This window comes from Ochlerotatus camptorhynchus, unplaced genomic scaffold (genome assembly GCF_037179485.1).
Source record: "Ochlerotatus camptorhynchus isolate MF236.1 unplaced genomic scaffold, CSIRO-AGI_Acam_v1.1 ptg000230l, whole genome shotgun sequence".
In the NCBI taxonomy this organism is placed as follows: domain Eukaryota; kingdom Metazoa; phylum Arthropoda; class Insecta; order Diptera; family Culicidae; genus Ochlerotatus; species Ochlerotatus camptorhynchus.
Genome location: NW_027040720.1, coordinates 1,236,040 through 1,254,293, shown reverse-complemented (window position 1 = coordinate 1,254,293; position 18,254 = coordinate 1,236,040). Strand labels below are relative to the sequence as shown.

General features: G+C 38.6%; 3 protein-coding genes across 3 annotated transcripts in view; all 3 read right to left on the bottom strand.

Moving 5' to 3' along the window:
* The window catches only part of LOC135704072 (uncharacterized), a 45,555-nt gene extending 27,835 nt beyond the window's left edge, over window positions 1-17,720 (bottom strand). Inside the window, exons 1-2 of the mRNA XM_065225498.1 lie at window positions 17,632-17,720; window positions 66-1,286 (exon numbers count right to left, since the gene is read on the bottom strand). Of these exons, the coding sequence (XP_065081570.1) occupies window positions 66-273 (208 nt within the window). The 5' untranslated portion in view covers window positions 274-1,286; window positions 17,632-17,720. The remainder of the gene's footprint in view (window positions 1-65; window positions 1,287-17,631) is intronic.
* The window catches only part of Det (Deterin), a 434,366-nt gene that overhangs the window by 13,865 nt on the left and 402,247 nt on the right, over window positions 1-18,254 (bottom strand). The gene's annotated exons all lie outside the window — the stretch shown is intronic.
* On the bottom strand, window positions 6,707-18,251 carry LOC135704097 (FACT complex subunit spt16-like). The gene is made up of 3 exons (XM_065225523.1): window positions 18,219-18,251; window positions 7,008-7,520; window positions 6,707-6,901 (listed from the first exon to the last, which is right to left on the bottom strand). Exons 1-3 carry the CDS (start codon window positions 18,249-18,251, stop codon window positions 6,707-6,709), a joined length of 741 nt encoding a protein of 246 aa, XP_065081595.1.

Here is an 18,254-nt window from a genome sequence, read left to right as displayed (position 1 = left end):
TGAATGAATACCGGGATGAGGGTGGAAGACAAACCATTCAATTTTTGATTGGTAAAGACACTCACCGGAGACTAGGAGTTGACCCTCCTGGCTGAACTCGATGGCATTGACACAGCCGTAGTGCGAAACCAGGTCCTTCTTGTAGAGGTTCCGAGCTATCCGGAGTCGCTCGTGGAACAGATTGTTGCGAAAATTGTCGACAGTGTCGCCGAGCTCGCGGCTGACCAAATGCCCGAGGATGTTCCCCTCGGGACGCTTCCGGATGTGAGCCATCGGAAAAGGCTGCAAGGCTCAATGACAGCCCCTCGTCACCCACCCACCGTCACCGCCGACTTTCGTTCTTCTATCACTGATTCCTTCAATTGGTTACGATATCACCGATTTCAAGTTCACTAAGCTTATCGTGCCACTGAATTACTTAATACGTAGCAAGAACTTGTTTGTTTACTCGATTTACTCACGTTTTAATCCATTTCATCTGGCCAAGTGAAACCGTAAGTGTATCACTTTTGACACTTTAGGGCAGCAATTTTCCACCACAGAACGAACCGAGATTGTCTGAAACTTGTGTACCACACACTTCACTCCTCTATACACTGCATCGCCGTCGTCGTGCTTTCTGTCGTCTGTCGTCCCTTCCTCTTCGCCGTCGTTCACTGACTCACCTTTCTACTTCCTAATTTCCCTTTTTCGATCCACTGAGAATTTATCTAGCACTGTCACCATTTTCTCCACTAATATTCACATTCAACTTTAATATGAGCCTTCTGACGATCATCACTCGATTGCAAGCAATTCTGTCTACTTTACTAGCTCCGTACTTCGTACCTTCTGCCTCGATCTGTCACCACTGTCTACTAGGCTGCTGCTTCTTCTAAAACTTCTTTTCCTTCACATTCCAGACCTAGCCGGAAAATCTGTCCCACGCAAGATTTTCCCCCAACCAAGCACCGAACCAACTTTTTACTGGAAAAATATTTTCCCAATCAAATTTTCTGCACCGCAGAAAAGCTCTTTTGACATTTTCTCTTCCACTCGTTTATGCCCATTTCTTTTCCACACAATGTTGTTCGTTCCTTTCGCTTTTCGGATTAAAGTTGCCACTGACCACCAGCAACAAACTACTGATGATGATGGTGCCACTGCCTACCTAGACTTGGACTTGGATTTATGGACCACGGATCTGCTGCTGCTGAGACCCGAGACTCGTCAGAGAGCGAGAGGCTATTGGTTGTGCGATGTACTATACACTGAATGAAGACGGTCCCTCTGGTGGTAATGGTAGCCTACAATAGCATAATAAATACATTGAAAAATAGCAACAACAACAGAATAGTAAGCAACAAAAACAACAAACAGAGTAAAAATAATAAAATTGTATACATTAACACACTCTTGATTGAATGCGTTGGTATTTACGATGGTATACAGGGAACAGTATATTTTGTTTCACTGCTTGCAGTGGTGTGTAAAATTGTAGATATGGGAAGCTTCATGTGTGTTGATTGTGTGATGCATGATGGGTACGATACGGCCGTACATTCGTATGCAAGTACACATCAAAGGGAAGATGCGCCGTTTAAAATGGGGGAGGTTTTGAACTAAATTTAATTAGAAATTAGCATGGAAAATGCAAACAAATACCTTAAATCTTTTTCATTAATGGTGATAAGCTCCAACCGGTATTATCTTCGGATTAAATCCCGATCAAGAATATCCGGCTGCTTTGACATCGACATCCGAGTTAAACGACACGACCTTATGCAAACATTTTGCAGATCATCCAGACAGGGAAGGTATTAAAAGTTAATCCGAGTTGGAGATTACTACTCCATTATTATAATTCATATAATAATGCCGTAAAAATTTAAGAATTCCATAAGAACCACTTATGAAATAGGACATGGAAATGGAAATCATAAGTTCGACTTATGAAACATATTTCATACGTCAAAGCAATGAAATATAATGTCAGATATAAAACATTAAAAAAAAAAAAACATAAAATGGAGCAGACTGGACTCGAGTCTTAAAGGTTCAGATTCTAGTTCAGATCATTGAATTCCGTATCAACGCTTGACAAATCAAATTTATAGGCTATAAGGCGTGTAAGAATCACCTTGTAGTAGTACCGTAGTACTATTACTACTACTAAAATGTCTTTATTTCCATTGATGGCATGTTGTGGCATTACAAGATTAAGCCCGGCAGGTCCGGCTTTTCATCTTTGTTTAATGTTCTACACTCTAAAAAATCCTCACGTCCGATTTACGTGAAATATTACGTAACTTATATGTATTTCGAAAATCGCAAATCTTACGTGACGTTAGTAAATTTGACCTGCATTACACGTCATGTCCACTAAAAATGTTGGTGAAATCGACCGTATATTCATGTAAACAGATTTAGTGTATTTGTAGCGATATTTCCGCGAAACGAGATTTACGTGATTTCCAGGTACGCGTCACCAAGCGCGGTGGAAGAACACCTAAAAAATTCAAAATTTCCCAGCAGCGTTACTATAAATATTGGACGGTAATTTGATTCATTTACAAAACAATATTTATTATTATATGTAGCCTTTTCTAGTTTGATAATTTCAGACGGTGGCATCAGCATTTTGCGTCTGCAAACAGTTATTGATATTCTGACAGAAATAAAAAAAAAATCTCATAAACATTTCTACCTATGGAATTTATATCAGCCCGATGAAATTGCATAATATTGACTGCTTCTACATATAAGTTCCATTATTTTTATTCAAAATTCACGTACAAATTACGTGAAAAGCATTTGAAACAAAACGGAATATCACGTAAAAGTTACCACACACTTAGAAAATAATACCGAACTCGGTTTAATTTTCTACCGAACCTCTTCGGTTACCAACGAGAAACCGAATAAATGGTTTAAAAACTATCGTTTATCGAAGCAGACCCGAATTTCGGTAAAAGAGTATAAACACCGACAAACCGACATGAATGATCATACAAATTACAAATAAATTTCTGATCAAAGCACTAAACTGACATCTGCCGCCGTGTTCGTGGAAAGTGTGTATCCTAGCCACGAACACGCGTACAAAATGTATGAGTTGGTTCGTGTCTAACCTATTTTGGACAAATTATGTGTATCTAGATAAAACATTTCTATGGCTTTGACAGATGGGATCGCTGCACATTTGAATTGGAGGTTCTGGATTCTCGATCAAGAGTTAAGTTTAAGTTTCATGTCGGTTTGTCGGTGGTATAAATTTGACAGATAGAAATGAAGACTGAACCGAACAGTACGGTAAAGTATCGACATTTACGAATTCGCTACGTGAAAACCGAGAAACTCGGTAAACTGAACCGAATATTCGCTAAAACTTGTTAAACGTCAAACGTTCAACTTGCGCTCAACTTCGCGATGGAAATTTTAACTCGGTTCTCTAAGCTGAGTCTAAAATTAGTCAGCCATTTTTTCTCGCGTGTGCTCATCGGACGTGTGCAAAACTTTAGTAAAAAGGGAAAAAGTTCTGGAGCAGCTGTAACAGGAGGATGCACGCAAGGGGGACGACTCAATCTACGATGCAGGAAATATTGTGTTTTGCTGTGGCTAGCTGTGCGTACGCTGAGCAGATAGTAAGAAGATTTATCACGATTTTGAAGATTTCTTGCAAAAATATGATGCGCGATGCAAGAAGATGCGAGAAATGAAAGAAGATTTTTCGAAGATTTATTCGCTACTGTGAGATTTTTTGAGCATCTAGAATTGAGATTTAGATGTGTCGCCCCCCTCGGATGCAAGTTTGATTAAAATCTTTTGTAAGTATTTGAAACTAACTGTATGATTTTATTTGCAGGAATCTTGTGCTATAGTTTGTCTCTACTGCCGTGAAAGTGTACAAGATTATGTCTCTGGCTTGCAAAGGCATTTAAAAACCATTTGAATAAGAATGACTTCAAAGCTAGGGGAAGGACAGTTCCAAGTATCAGCATCAATACCGATGGTGGAAATATTAAATATTTTAATATGTGTGATATTTGCGAATCTTATACTTAGTCTGACAGTTGTTTTTTTTTTTGTTTTTGACTATTTTTGGTTTTAAGTGTACATTTGACATTCGTTTAGTCAAAAATGGATTTCACACGAGAGGCAAGTTATTCCTTGATTATCTTGCTGGCCACCGCTCCTTTACTAATAAAATTCGGCATTGTTTGGTAGCTGATCTCAGTGCACATAATCGGCCGCACTTCCGTTTCCAGGAAATAGTCATTAATTTCCACGAATTCTTCATCGTCTGCGAACCAATGTGCTGTCCTCCGATGGAACGGGAGTCGACTGACTACGCCACCCCTGTAAGCGGAGTCCCAGAGTGATGGTTCCGTGTTCCTATTACTCTCGATTCGCCAAAAGCCTGCAACTTGGAGAACGTCCAGTATCGTTTTTATCATGAAAAGCCGAAGTCGAAATTGGCAAACAAAAAGCTGCAGTAAGCATAAACAACAACGGTGAAATGTCATTGAGTGTATGCGTTAAAGTTACACTGTATTTTTTTTTTACTTTGAAGCTTTCCGCTTGACAGCTAATATCATTAATATTTATACTAAAAATTATAATAATTACCAATTTGAGCAATTTTTACACCAAATATTACTTCAGATCAAGTTGTACTTCCCCTAGCTTCAAAGTCAGTGTTATTTTTTTTGACTGTACTTTGTATTTGAAATCAAACCGAGTTCGGTAATATGTTCTAAGTGTGGCAGTTTTCCAGTAGTTTTCACCCCGATTTCACGTAAGCAGTTCGTGGAGGAAATCAGGTCTTATTTACATAAATAATTACGTAGATAATCGAAGCTGAATTTTGATCGGTTACGTGCAATTCCGGTAAAAGTTCCGTGAAAAATAGGGTGGACGAAAACCACCAATGTTTTCACGTAAATCGGACGTGACGATTTTTCAGAGTGTAACCTTTTGTTTTTGTAGTTTTGGTTTTGCAGCAAGTTTATAAAAGTTGAACACGAAAAAAACCGGACACGAAAATCTTGTTGGGGTTTAAAATGCGTTTCATTTTTCATAGTTCAATGTAACAGCTATTGACTTCTCGACGCAAGATCTCACAAATCCAACCTAGCGAGCGTAGCCGTGTAAAATCGATTTGTTTATTATTTTCAACCACGAAATCAGCTGTCAAAGTTTTCGACTTGACAGCGGTTTGTTTTTTATTTTCAACCAGGAAAATGCAAGTATTAGTGAAACTTCTCACTAATACTAACGGTGATAGAGAACTCTATACCTGGGAGTAGGGTTACCTATTCAAAAAAATTAAAAGGAGGACCTTTCATTTCAATTTTAGAGAAAAAGAAGGACAAAGTACATATTTCGTATCATCATTGGAAGAGGACAACGAGTTTTTATCAAATGTTTTGAAAACATATGCACATACTCAAAATTTATGACTTTCAAAAGGTGTAGTGTAGTGTAGTTTGTCATCAATTCAATTATAAACATAATCCTTTTAGGGATAAGCGGACGCCATTTTTTTTTTTGGAAATTCAAAAGCAGTTTTTTCCGTTAAAACCCGAAATTCTGTCAATGAAAAAGTGTACACTGTGTTCCAGCAGGCAAGTAGAATCCAATGAACAAACTTTCGTGTACGTAATTTTGGTTTTGAACGAAAAACTGGTTTTGAATATTTGAAAATTAATGACGTTTCCTTTTGGTAATTGGTAGTTTGTCTGTTGGGTTACGTCTAATTAAAAAGCAGTAATCATTTCTAACGGATGCAATTACCTAGCCTTCAAAATTAATTATACAGTACCGGTCATATTATTATAATTTTTTTTTCCTTTATTTACAAGGCTTTCAGCCATTGGCTGGTTCGCCTTGGGCCGCCGGTCATATTAGGGTACTCACTCATCACAGTGTTCTGAAAGTTCATTCGGCACAGCTTGGGCACATCCATCGGCACATTCTCGTAGGCATTGGAATGTTCATTAAATAAAATGGGAGCACTGCCGGACAGCTGTCATTGAAGTTGTTCACAACATTAGGTGCTGTTTGACTGTGTATTTCAGAAACATACTCTAATTGAATATATTAGAGGAACTCAGACCAGAAATTCACTTCTCGGTTCACATTTAATTACAAAATGTAGGCTTCCGATGGCTGTCGATTGCTATCGATGCCGGTCACAAGTCTTTCAGCTACTACGTGCTACAAGACAATTCACATGCAGTGGTGGCGGTTGGATACGGAAAACTCAAAGGAGAAAATTACTGGCTAATCAAGAACTCCTGGTCCACCTACTGGGGCAACGATGGATATGCTTTCATGGCGGTTAAGTTAAGGGTATCAACTGTGGCCTTACCACCGATGTGACGTATGGAAATTTGAAGTAAGATTCCTATTTAAATTAGAATTAAGTAAAATAGTAGTTTTATTTTCGGATATGTGTCATCTTATACAAAGTGGAATAGTTTTGGATTTTTGTAGCATAAAATAAAAAAAAATGTAAGTTAATTAGGTTGGTTAGGGAAGCATTAAAAATTCCGTGTGATTGTGCCGTGAAAAGCAGTTCGGTATTATTCAAGTGAGTTTTGTTTGGTAGATGACCAATTGAATGAGTGCTGGTGATTTGCTGCTGAAAAACAAGGCCGAAGTACTTTTCACGGCAAAATTACACGGAATTTTTTGATTCCAATCAACCTAATTAACTTACAACTTACTCGAATTCTCCCGGAACTTCAACTCGATGGCAAAACCGAACGTCTTTGCTTGGATCCTCCTTCTTGACATAATCCATTCCGACGTCGAAACCCTCCGAGAGCGTCTTGCCCGGAATCATCACCTTAAGCAGTTCCTCTTCCAGATTGAGGAGAAAGGTGTAGTGCTTCTGAATCGTTTCCGTCGGATTGACCTGCAACGTTCGGACGACATTGGAGGAGTATGACTTGTAACGCGCACCCAGAGCACAGATGATCGATCAGAAATGCAGATAGTTCTTATCGCTGAACGCAATGAACTTCTAGCCACCCGATTGGATAATCGCCGGAGACATAGCTTTTGTCCGTCAGAGCCTGCTCGACACCCTCCGACAGTTTGGCATGTTTTACTTTCTTATCAGCGTCGATAATCTCCATGATGTGATACTTGAGGTACTTGTTGAATACGTCTACCGTCATCAAGCAGGCCTTGGAGCACATGATGTACCCGATTGGGACACTGATGTCCACCGTATCGAAGCTCTTGTCCTTGACGAAGGCTTGCCATGATTCACAGAATTCACCCGGGAAGTTGTAATTGGAGAAGACGCCCAACGTTTTGCCATCCTTGGATACCTTAATCGCCTCCAGCAACTTTTCCTCACCGTCCTTCTCGATCTTCTTCTTGTTGGTCAGGAAAAAGATGGACTTTTCGCACAGCACCGTAATCGTATCAGTCAGCTCGTATCCTAGCAGCCAGGACTGCAGCGAGGTGGATTTACTGTAGATGGTTTCCTCGTCTACGCTGACCGCCGTCAGAATGCAATCCGCCTTCTACAACGAATCATCATGGGAAAGAGGCGTTTTATTCGTCGGTAGAAGGAATCCTTATCGAGCACGATATTCGACATTTTCGGAGCCGTTGTCAGTCAGAAATACCGGGTTGCCAAATATACCATATTATTCGTGTTTCACAAAAAATCGCAGCTTGCCCTATGACCGGCACAATCGGCACACTTGCGGCACATTGAGAAAAATGTTGACCAAAAATTGGTGTGCGGAGTAACTTACCCTAGGAAATTACTCATATTTTATGCAGAGTCAACTCATCATCGCTCTAAAAAATACCGGTAAATTTTAAATATTTGATCAACCAGCAGCCCAAATTTCAGCAATTTAGCGTTAGCGTTAGCGTTAGCGTTGTTATGATATACTTCGTAGATTGGATACTAGCGACACTCACGTCTCTTCTGAAATTCTCAGTTAGACTACTTTCAGGAATAATGCTGAGGAGTAAACATTGGTTCCAATCTAAACAAGAGTAACAGAAGCATGACTGTCGCTATTCCCGGCCACGCCCATCTTTACCATAACTAGGGATAAGGAAGGAAATGTTGATGTAGTACTTACTTAACGAGAGGCCACCGACTTAGCGACACCCTCATAAGTGCTACGGAGTTGGAGGGTTGGGTAGGGTATTCGGTTAGGATTCACCTCAAGTTGGCGATGCAACCAAAAGTATGTATTGTTTATTTGTTGTTTATTTAATCTCTCGATAGCCGGCTATCGAAAGAACATATTAATTTTGTTTAGTGATAATGAATTTTAAGAGTCATGACGGAGAGCTTGGGATTAAACCCATAATTTTCTGCTCAGTAAGCAAAAACGATCCCTCCAGGGTCATCGAGCATCTCAGAACCATAACGCTTCGCGACAATACAGGACTACGTTTTCGCTTGATATGCAAATAGTTTCCAAGGTTAATGTTTAATATCAAATATACACATGATGGTGGCGATTTATTGTGCTGTTGAAGAGCTTGGGGTTAAATCTATGATTTTCTGCTCAGTAAGCAAAATCGATCCCTCCAGGGTCATCAAGCATCTCATAATCCACAGCGCTTCGCGTCAAAGTACGAATATATGGATGAACTATCTATTATTGAATAACTATTATTTACGATAATTACATGAATAAATAAAATATAAACTACAAACAAAACGTGACTGTTAAAATCTCAAAAAGATATTCTCACAAATATATTTCACGCCACCAGGAATCTCAAAACCAGTAGACGTTATAATGATACTCTGCACATGTTAGACACAAGAAAAGGCCAAAAACAAGCGTCCGAAACACAAAACCCGTCAAATCCACTTGCAGTCACAATCAACGATTCTACGAATCGCGAGCGCTCACGAATCATAAAACCGCTGACTGCGACACTCTGAAAGCGAAATTGACAGGCTCTATGCATCAAACACCCGCCCTCCAATCTCCACCCGCATCCAACAGCACAAATCTCCATTACAACATCTAACGAATTCAAAACTCCGAAAATCACTCATCTATAGCAAGTGAGTGGAAGCAACCCTGCATGCAACCATTCTTAATGATACACTTGTTCTGCCTATCTTTCTATTATTAGGCCAGTGGACATGCGTTAGCTTCGAAACTTCTAACCAAACTGGGTAAATTTTCAGATCACAAAAAAAAAAAAAAAAAAAAAAAAAGAAAAAAAAACTTTCAAAAGTAATTACAAGTAAGATAAATATTGATTATTTTACGCGAAAACGAGCAAGTAATATTAAATCTCTTGTATCATATGCTAATGCAAATTGACTGTAACAAAAATAATATGCTTAAATAAAATAAAATATTAATAAAATTAAATGCAAAATTTACTAGAAGATCATTATTTTATTGGTGATAAGTTTCTAATAAGCCCTCCCAGTTCCTCTGTATACAGAACAAATCTGACACTATAATCAGAATTGCTCAGTCTGCATGAAGCAGCCGATTTCATCAAGGAAGTTCTATTAACAACTAAGAACTAATCGTTTGAGGCATACTGAAGCATTAAGAAGGTGATATATGTCACTATAGGAAATCATCAACGTTGCAATGATCAGTGAACGGGCACCATATGGTACATTTTCTCACCATGAACCTATCATTTCCAGCCTATCTGAACTATTTAATAAATGGAAGCCATAACATGGGTTACGCTCCCCCTAAGCGGGCCCTCCGCATCCTGTCTCTGTCTTTATCTCAAATACCAAATGCCAATGGTATGAATGTATCTTATATCTGAAAAATCCAAACCTGTTCTAATCCACTTGAAATGACTAACGAATGGAAGACTTTGACTACCCAGCCATGCAATAGTCTCATTCCGTGCCTAATGGCAACTTGATGATTCTATTGCGCTCATCTTTTGGCACCACCCAGGGGAGACTTGGTCCTGTACCCAATGCTTAACTTATCTCCATTCCACTCAGCTACTCGCAATTTCTTGTGATATAGTGGGCGGAATATTATTATATGAGACAATTCAATGCAGACGTCTTTCCAAATTTGGCAGATCGACAGGTAATTGGTAAGTTACCACGATAGTTGGTATTCAACAACTCGACAACGTCCCATCGTCAACGCCTGCTATGAGAATTTCCCATTGCAGACGCCAACGAAATGACGTCATCGAGCTATCGATCAACTACCCTGGTTATCGCCTGGTACCTTATAGCACGATGCTAGGAGGCGAACCGGAAGAATCGATGAGCTACCTCCCCCAAGCCCAAATTTCAGCAATTTAAATGCACATACTAAAATATTACAGCTCTTCGAACTTTTTTGGAAGACAAACATTTTGCAATGATCCCTTTAATATGGCTTAAGACCTTAGTGCTAAGAGATAAACTCAGTACTAACATTTGAAAACGGCGCAAAAGCCATTTGTAAACAAATGGTTTGTGGGCCCTTTACTCGCTACTCGAAGTACACCCACGCAAACCAACAGCATCGTCAGGAAGGGGAAGATTTCCCCTACCCACCCCCCGAGCATCTAGACAGAAGACCTTAGTTTCACGTACCCACTTGCAAATTGTAGATGTCTCCACCGTACGTAAACAATGGGGTCAGCCATCGTTGGTGGCACAACTTTTTTCACATCAGAAAACATGTTTTTGTTTCACTTCATGTGGACGTCGAAAGCAAACCAAGAATAAATTTTGAGTGAGACGTATTACTGGGGTTGCCCATTTTAGATCATGATGCTGTCAACAACCATCGAAATATGTTGATCAAATTATGCATTGATTTCTATCTTAAATATCGACTGGAGCAGTACGCCAAAAACTTCGGTGGGATCAAGATTTCACTACGTAAAAAACTTACTAAACTGATACTGTTCCGTGGAGAATGAAGGAGAATTGATTACTGTATAGATCAATAAACGTCACAATAAAAAAAAAACTTTATTAATCCACCAGTGGTGTGATCTGGCACTTCTTATTTCTGTAAATTCTGATATTATTTTTAAAAATTACCCCGAAAGCACCACCCTAATAAAAATGTTCCATACACGAACCATAACCCAAATGGTTTAACCATATGACACATAGTTCGGAACCTGCACAGGTTTTTAAGCACTTTTTATGGTTATTTCCTATGTGTGCACTGGGCAGTAGCCCGATTAAAGGGTTTCGTTTATTTCGGTTATGTGGTTGCCGACAAACATCACTTAGTTCCCGGATTTTAGGGTCTTGTTCCGTCCATATATCCGGAACCAGTTAATCGATTGAAAGTCTATTAATTAACATGCTATAGAATCATGGTAGCTTTCATTTGGTTGTTGTTGCGTTCAATTCGGTAGAGTGGTTGCCGAGAAATACATATAAGAAAATTGTCTTACGCGCTCTCTCACACACATAAATAGACAGACATTTTCCGATTCCGTCATGCTGAGTCGATTGGAAGACTATTAGAAAAAAATATCAATGTTTTTATAAAAAGTAAAAAAAAAAAAACTTAAAAACGGGAAAAAAAAGTTGATAAAAAAATAAGACCAATTGTAAATTTACTCCACCATTATTCGATTTGACAGAACCAGAGTACCAGAATTTTCGGGGTACATTAGCATTACACTGGAGCTGTTTAGTTGCTCCCGGGGTGCCCCTACCCGATGTAGCTGTTGTGTTGCGTGGGTGTACTTCGAGTAGCGAGTAAAGGGCCCACAAACCATTTGTTTACAAATGGCTTTTGCGCCGTTTTCAAATGTTAGTACTGAACTGTTTGTAGCTTTGCAAAATTGGTTTTAACCAACATATCTAATGTGATTCCGTAATCTAAGTATAGATAAACATTTCAAAAGGTCCTATCTGCATTGATTGATTCTCTTCATCGACTTTCTCTTTCGTTGATAACTCAGAAACAAAACGTTTCCCTGTGGTATTTGACGTTTTGGACGCTAGATAAGAACTTCCTTTATCAAACCATGTGGTTGAAATAGCACGGAATCTATTTGAATAGCAGTGGTTATCAAAAGAGAAAATCGATAGAGAGAATCGATCAAAGCAGATAGGACCGTGTGGTCTAACTATTGCTTTAGTTATCCTTAAGATCTCTTCTGGATGAGCTCCACTACGTTTCTTGGAGATTATTTTAAGAATATTTATTTTCTTTTTTGCTTTGATAGCCGTATGTTCTATGTGTTTATTAAATAACAATTTGTGATCTAAATGGATTCCCAAAAAAATATGACTTTCTATAATAGGTACTGATGTATTATTGATTCTAACATTTATGTTTGGGCCAGGGGGTAAGTCACTCTGCCACCTTGTGTTATACACATCAAAAACAGTTTTTGACACACTGAAACACCCTTCAACCACCATGAAAACCATTTTTTCAATCTTTTCTGGCAGCACTGCCTAGAGCCAAGAATGTTTACATTCTTTTGATGCCTTTTTGTCTTGTTTATTTATTATTATTTTTTCTGAAGGAGACATCTGCCTCCAACAATCGGTAGGATTCCGCCGAGGATTCCACAGAAAACTGACCGGGACATGGAAAAAAACAGACAATTTAGTCTCTAGAACAAGCTAGAATATCTGCAACTGTGTATGAATGAAGGAGCGGATAATAATTATCACATCAATTATTGACTGATAGCTAAAGAGAGATATTTCTTTCTAATTTGGTAGTCATTCCATATACACAATACCAAATCAGAGAGATCCATCCTACTAGCTGCGGCGTACAAAAAAGTTCGTATTCTTTGCGAAATTTAGATCCAGAGATTGGTGCTTAGCAAGGGGCATGCTCGGCTGGGTTATCAGGGATTGATTGCGACTAGAATTCATTTGGGATGGAGTCGAGAGGGCTTTACTGGATTGAGCCAGGATCTCAAGCATGAGAATTTGACGGCTGAGGGAGTACTTTTTGAGATCTGAGTCGGACATATAATGCACACGTTTTTAGATAGGTGATGCGACTGACGGTCAGGGATCAGAATTTGAATTCTTGTAAGTTGTTTACGTTGACGTGTGCTTTTTACTGGGATTCCATGCTTACACTGTGCAAAAAAAAAGAATTCTATTTGTTAAAAAATATGGATGTAATGGTTGCCAGTAATCATTAATTTTCGCCCATCGTTTTGACAGCTAGTTCGACATGCATAAACCTGGGGGGGATGTGCTGTCAAATCAGCCTACTGATCATCTTGTATGAAACTGGTTCCAAACGTAAACAAACGCTCTAGGTTTCTTATGGCTTGTTTACGTTTGGAACCAGTTATGCGAGGTAGGCGACGATTGTTCGTATTTGACAGCCACCTCCCCCTTGGCAGAAACACGCAGAAACATTTACCGACACCCAAAAAACACACAAGAAACACAATCAACACAGGCACAAGGTGGCGGATTGACTTACCCCCTGGGAAGGTCCATTAATTATGTCACGCAAATTTGACCCATTTTCAACCCCCCTCCCCCTTTGTCACTTTTGTTGTATGGACATTTTTTTGTATGGCTCGTCACAGTTTCCAAGCCCCCCTCCCCCTAAACGTGTGACATAATTAATGGATGGAGACGAACCAGCCCAGGGCTGAGGGTCTCCATAATAAAGATATAAACAAATTAATGGACGATCCCAGTGGTCGGGACGTGATTATACCGCCATTAGAGATTGGAAGAAAAGGATGGTGGAGAAGGAGGAAGGAACCAACCCTAGTTATATCCGGCCTTATACGAAAACTGAGAAAAAGCGGTTCTCTAATCAATCTAGGATTGGGCGATCTTGATCGTCAGATCTTATATTTGGCTCTAGAATCGATTCACTGATTAAATCGGTACCAAAGAATTGATCTTTGGTAGATCTATCTTTTGATTTTGACGTTGGATAACGTCTTTCGGCAACATACGGGGGTACAAAATTGAAAACAGTCATTTTGGATGCGTTACGAAAAATTAAAAGATTTTGAACGATAATAACTCAACCGTCTCTCGATAGATTTACAAGATAATGGCATCAATCGATTGTTTTTTTTTAAATATGGCAGAGATTCGGCCTAATTGCCCATTTTGGTCCTATCGGACAGAAAACAGCAAATAAGTCCTTTATTTCAAAGTTAACAAGTCAATTCTAGATAGAGCTGCAATTGGGTTCTTTAAGGGTATTGCAGTAAATATTCGTAATCTGCATTAAAACTGTAACCCAAACCCAAAATTTCATCAATTTTGGTACACGGGAACTATTTTAAATAAGAACGATTACTGGTGGTGCTAGATTTCTTGGATGTGCTTTGATTCTCGAGGAATTTCTGTTTAAAGCCATTGTTTACGTTTGGTTGTTCCGCCTATTTGAATTGTTGGTCTAGAAGTCATTGTTTACAAAAGCTGTTAGGCACAGCTCTATCTAGAATTATGCATTTGGTACGATACTTTAGTTCAAAAGCTACAAAACGAAATCAATAAGAACGCGTGATTTTAATGTTTGCACCCATTATTCTCAAAAACAAGAGAAGCGCGAATCAATTTTTATTTTCATCCCATAGGCCGAAGTGAATTCAATGGCGTTTCAATGCGTTAGGCCGAATTTAGAATCCGTAGGCCGAGTTTCGGGTCAAGAAGCAGTGTTAGATTTTTAACAATATCTCAAAAATTTGTTCCTCTTATCAAATTTTACAGTACGTACGGAAAGGTCAATAAATTAAAAAGTCATCTGCAGTGAAAATATGCCATTTTGTGAAAAAAAATCCACTCGAAAAATAGATGCAAGGGCGGGTTGTGCTTAGTAGGCCCAAAATTAAATCTAAGCCCTACGCTTTTTACGTCGGTACCCCAAGAAATTCTTTCCTTTATAATATTCAATTAAAAGTTTTCAATGATGTAACAAAAAATACATATTTTATTTTTATGCTCTCGGCTTGAACAAAAGGTTTGATTGTATATCAAAAGACAAAAAGTGAAGATAAGGAGCAATGAGCACAGGATGCAGGAAATGTTGCTGTATTCGTAAATACCGGAAACGCAAATAGTGACGCCATTGTAATCCAGATAATAACGTAGGGAGCGTTGATGATGTTGACGTTATGTTCATTAAATTCACCATGTAGTCCGGAGTGAGAGTAAATCGTTTTGACGTAGGACTACGTCTGGGATTTCTATATGGGGGTACACTTTGTGAAAACTGAAAATGGAACATGTAACAAAATTATGAAAGATTTTGAACTTAATATCTCAGTTTCCCCTGAACCAATTTCAATAATTTTAACACCAATCGATCAGAAATATTTCTACGCATCTGTGAAATTTAAGACTTTATAATTTTTCAAAATGTCATGTGCAACTGTTGCTATGATAATTGAAATTATCACCGATTGCCTGCGAAAAGCGATTTCCCTAAAACATCGAAAGAAAAGATCGATTTTTTAGTAGGCAAAGAACATATCCGAAAAATCGGAAATCGGGATGCAAAAGATCAATCTTCCAAAGATTGATCGAAGATCGCCCAATCCTAAATCAATCTACAGGAAAATTTCGTGAAAACTCACAATGACTGCCTTGTAAGCTTCATAAAATCTCGCGAAATTTCCAACGCTGAACACGAAGAGGTGGGAACTAGATTTCAGTAGAGAGGCATAGAACGAGAATACACTATAAATACATGCAATTAACCATTTTATTCGAGCACTTAAAATGACGTTTACTACCACTCGAACTTTGAAATAAAACAACTATTTTCTTCTAGAACCTCTAGAAAAGTAGCCAACATTGTACGTTTCATTATAAATAGAAATTATTTGGTCCAGTTTTGTGAAATCGCTGGTAGAAAGTCACGCCAAAACTGCTTGACAAAGTGGTCAATTGAAAATAAAGCAAGGATCTCATCCAATTTACACCACCGATTATCCCATGACTGTTTCCTGGCTATTGCCAAACTAGTTCAAAGACCCACCATGATAACCAAAAAAGGATCTTTCAAGTACAAAATCACTAGAACGATTATTTTCCGAATGAACCAATGGGCAAATCTGTCCTTAACTTGGCCATTTCCATTCGTTCTCAACATTTGAAAATAGCGCGCTCGACATTTTTCAACAAATCAGTGCCAACATTTCAAAGGGGCGTAATTGCATTCGTAAACAATGGCTTTAGCCGTCGATTTCTCGCAAATAGAAGCTCACGCATGAAAATTAATGACACCAACAGGTAGAGGAATGTTTCCTCCACCAGTTAGCAATGTTAATTTGGAAGGGTGAGCTTTTATTTGCGAGAAATCGACGGCTAGTCATTGTTTACAAAAGAAATTACGCCCCTTTGAAATGTTGGCACTGAATTCACAGCACGAAAGCGGCTCTTCGAAATGACCTCTAAGACAAAGTGGTAGAAAACTGATAAAAGGTACATACCAAAACAGGAACGAACTCACCGAATGAACGATGGTTTGCCGGTGATGCAAAAACTTGAAAGACTGCACTGCCCATAATCCCATATCAGTCTCATGTGGAAAAATTACGAAGTGCGATCCCCTTGTAAATATTTGAAAAATACATAGCAAATTTATCAATAAAAAAATAAATAGTTAAAATCAGTTGCTCTGAAGCTTGCATGTTTTGTTTAAACTGTAACTTTGCCTCTGGACGATTGAATTTAAGGATGGGACTGATATGCGCTTACGAGACAAACTGACTCGATGTTGTTTTCACATTTTTCATAATCAAAGTCCTTAGTTTTATCACATAATATGAAAATAGATGCCAATATTGATAGTGGATAGCGTTGTTATCTCAATATTGACGAAAATCCATATGGGACTGATATGCGATTATAGGCAGTGCATCTCCTAATTGAACCTAAACATTTCACAACATTCCATCGGATCTTCAATCTTGTACAATCCCCCATCAATCAGAACTGTAAGGTATATAAGAGAAGTTTAAAAACGCTTATACTTTTCGAATGAAGCACTTTTAATTAATTTGAGTGTTACTGTGGGGGGGATAAAAAAGTCAGAATCTACCTATTTGGACCACTTTCATCAAATATTAAAAAAAAATAACATAATTCGTCTATCGAGTAGCCCTTGAGTTGTTATCCCCTGTTGAATTATCGAATAAATTCATAAACAATTTATTGAGATTCGAGAAAAGCATGTATTCGAGAAAATCTACAATGGACATCTTAATATTACAGGCTAAAACCAAAATTCGACTAATTTATTTCATGGTTACATTTTTACAAAAAAAAAACAAGAGTTTAGTATCTACATAAAAAGAAGCTCATTTCACTTTCATGAAACATTTTTAAGATTGATGTTACCCTTTTTATTCAATCCGAGGAAGAAACAAAAAAGTAAATAAAGGCAACGGGGTGTTGCACATAAGCATTACGTCTGGTCCCAATGTCATCAAACAGCAATCAGCCACCCCGGGCAAACGTGTGTTGGTGAGAGGGTCTATTCCATTGGATGGAAGAGGCTGAGCTGCTGGGTCGCTCCCAAAAAAAAAAACCGATCGGTGAGATGCAAATTGTACGCAAGGTTGTGTTCAATTGCAGCATAAAAATGTAAATAAGAGTACCATTCTCGAAGCTTTAGGTGAACATTATCACACTCCTGCACACCAGTTGCAAACGAATTACTAACGCAAGTCGCAGGCACTTACCTTATACGGTAGTATGCAGCTATCAGTGCTAAGATTTAGCTAGGTAAACACTAGTATCGACTTTATACGCAATTGACCGTACACGAAAGGGCACTCAACTCACTTATGAGTTTTTGATTGATACTGTCGGACTGTCATCCAGTAGAGGAACTCACTCATGCACACAGATTGGCCGCAAGAGTGCCGCATGCGTCCACACACTCGTCTCAGCTGTCGCAAACAACTGACACATGTAAACCACGATCAGCTGTTTCGGTTGTGCCTACACGCGTCTGGGAACGGATTCGTTGGTATTGGTTTGTTTACGTTTTGATGCAGCGATGTATGGGTCGCGGTGTGTGTTGTGTGGGTGCTGTCAGACGGTCGGACTGCTAGATTAAAACTGGGGTAAAATAAGAAAGGCATAACCAAATTGTTCAATAACTACCTACTTTTATATTTATGCACATCATGGAACATGGAATTTCGGATAGAACACGGCATTAATTATGGGCATTAATTTAACAAATAAATAACAGAATACTAAATTTTTAGATATGTTAAACTGCTAACAGACTTCGTCTGTCGAAACTAATTTGTTCACTTACCAAGGAATTAACAGTTTGTACTTTGTCATACATATG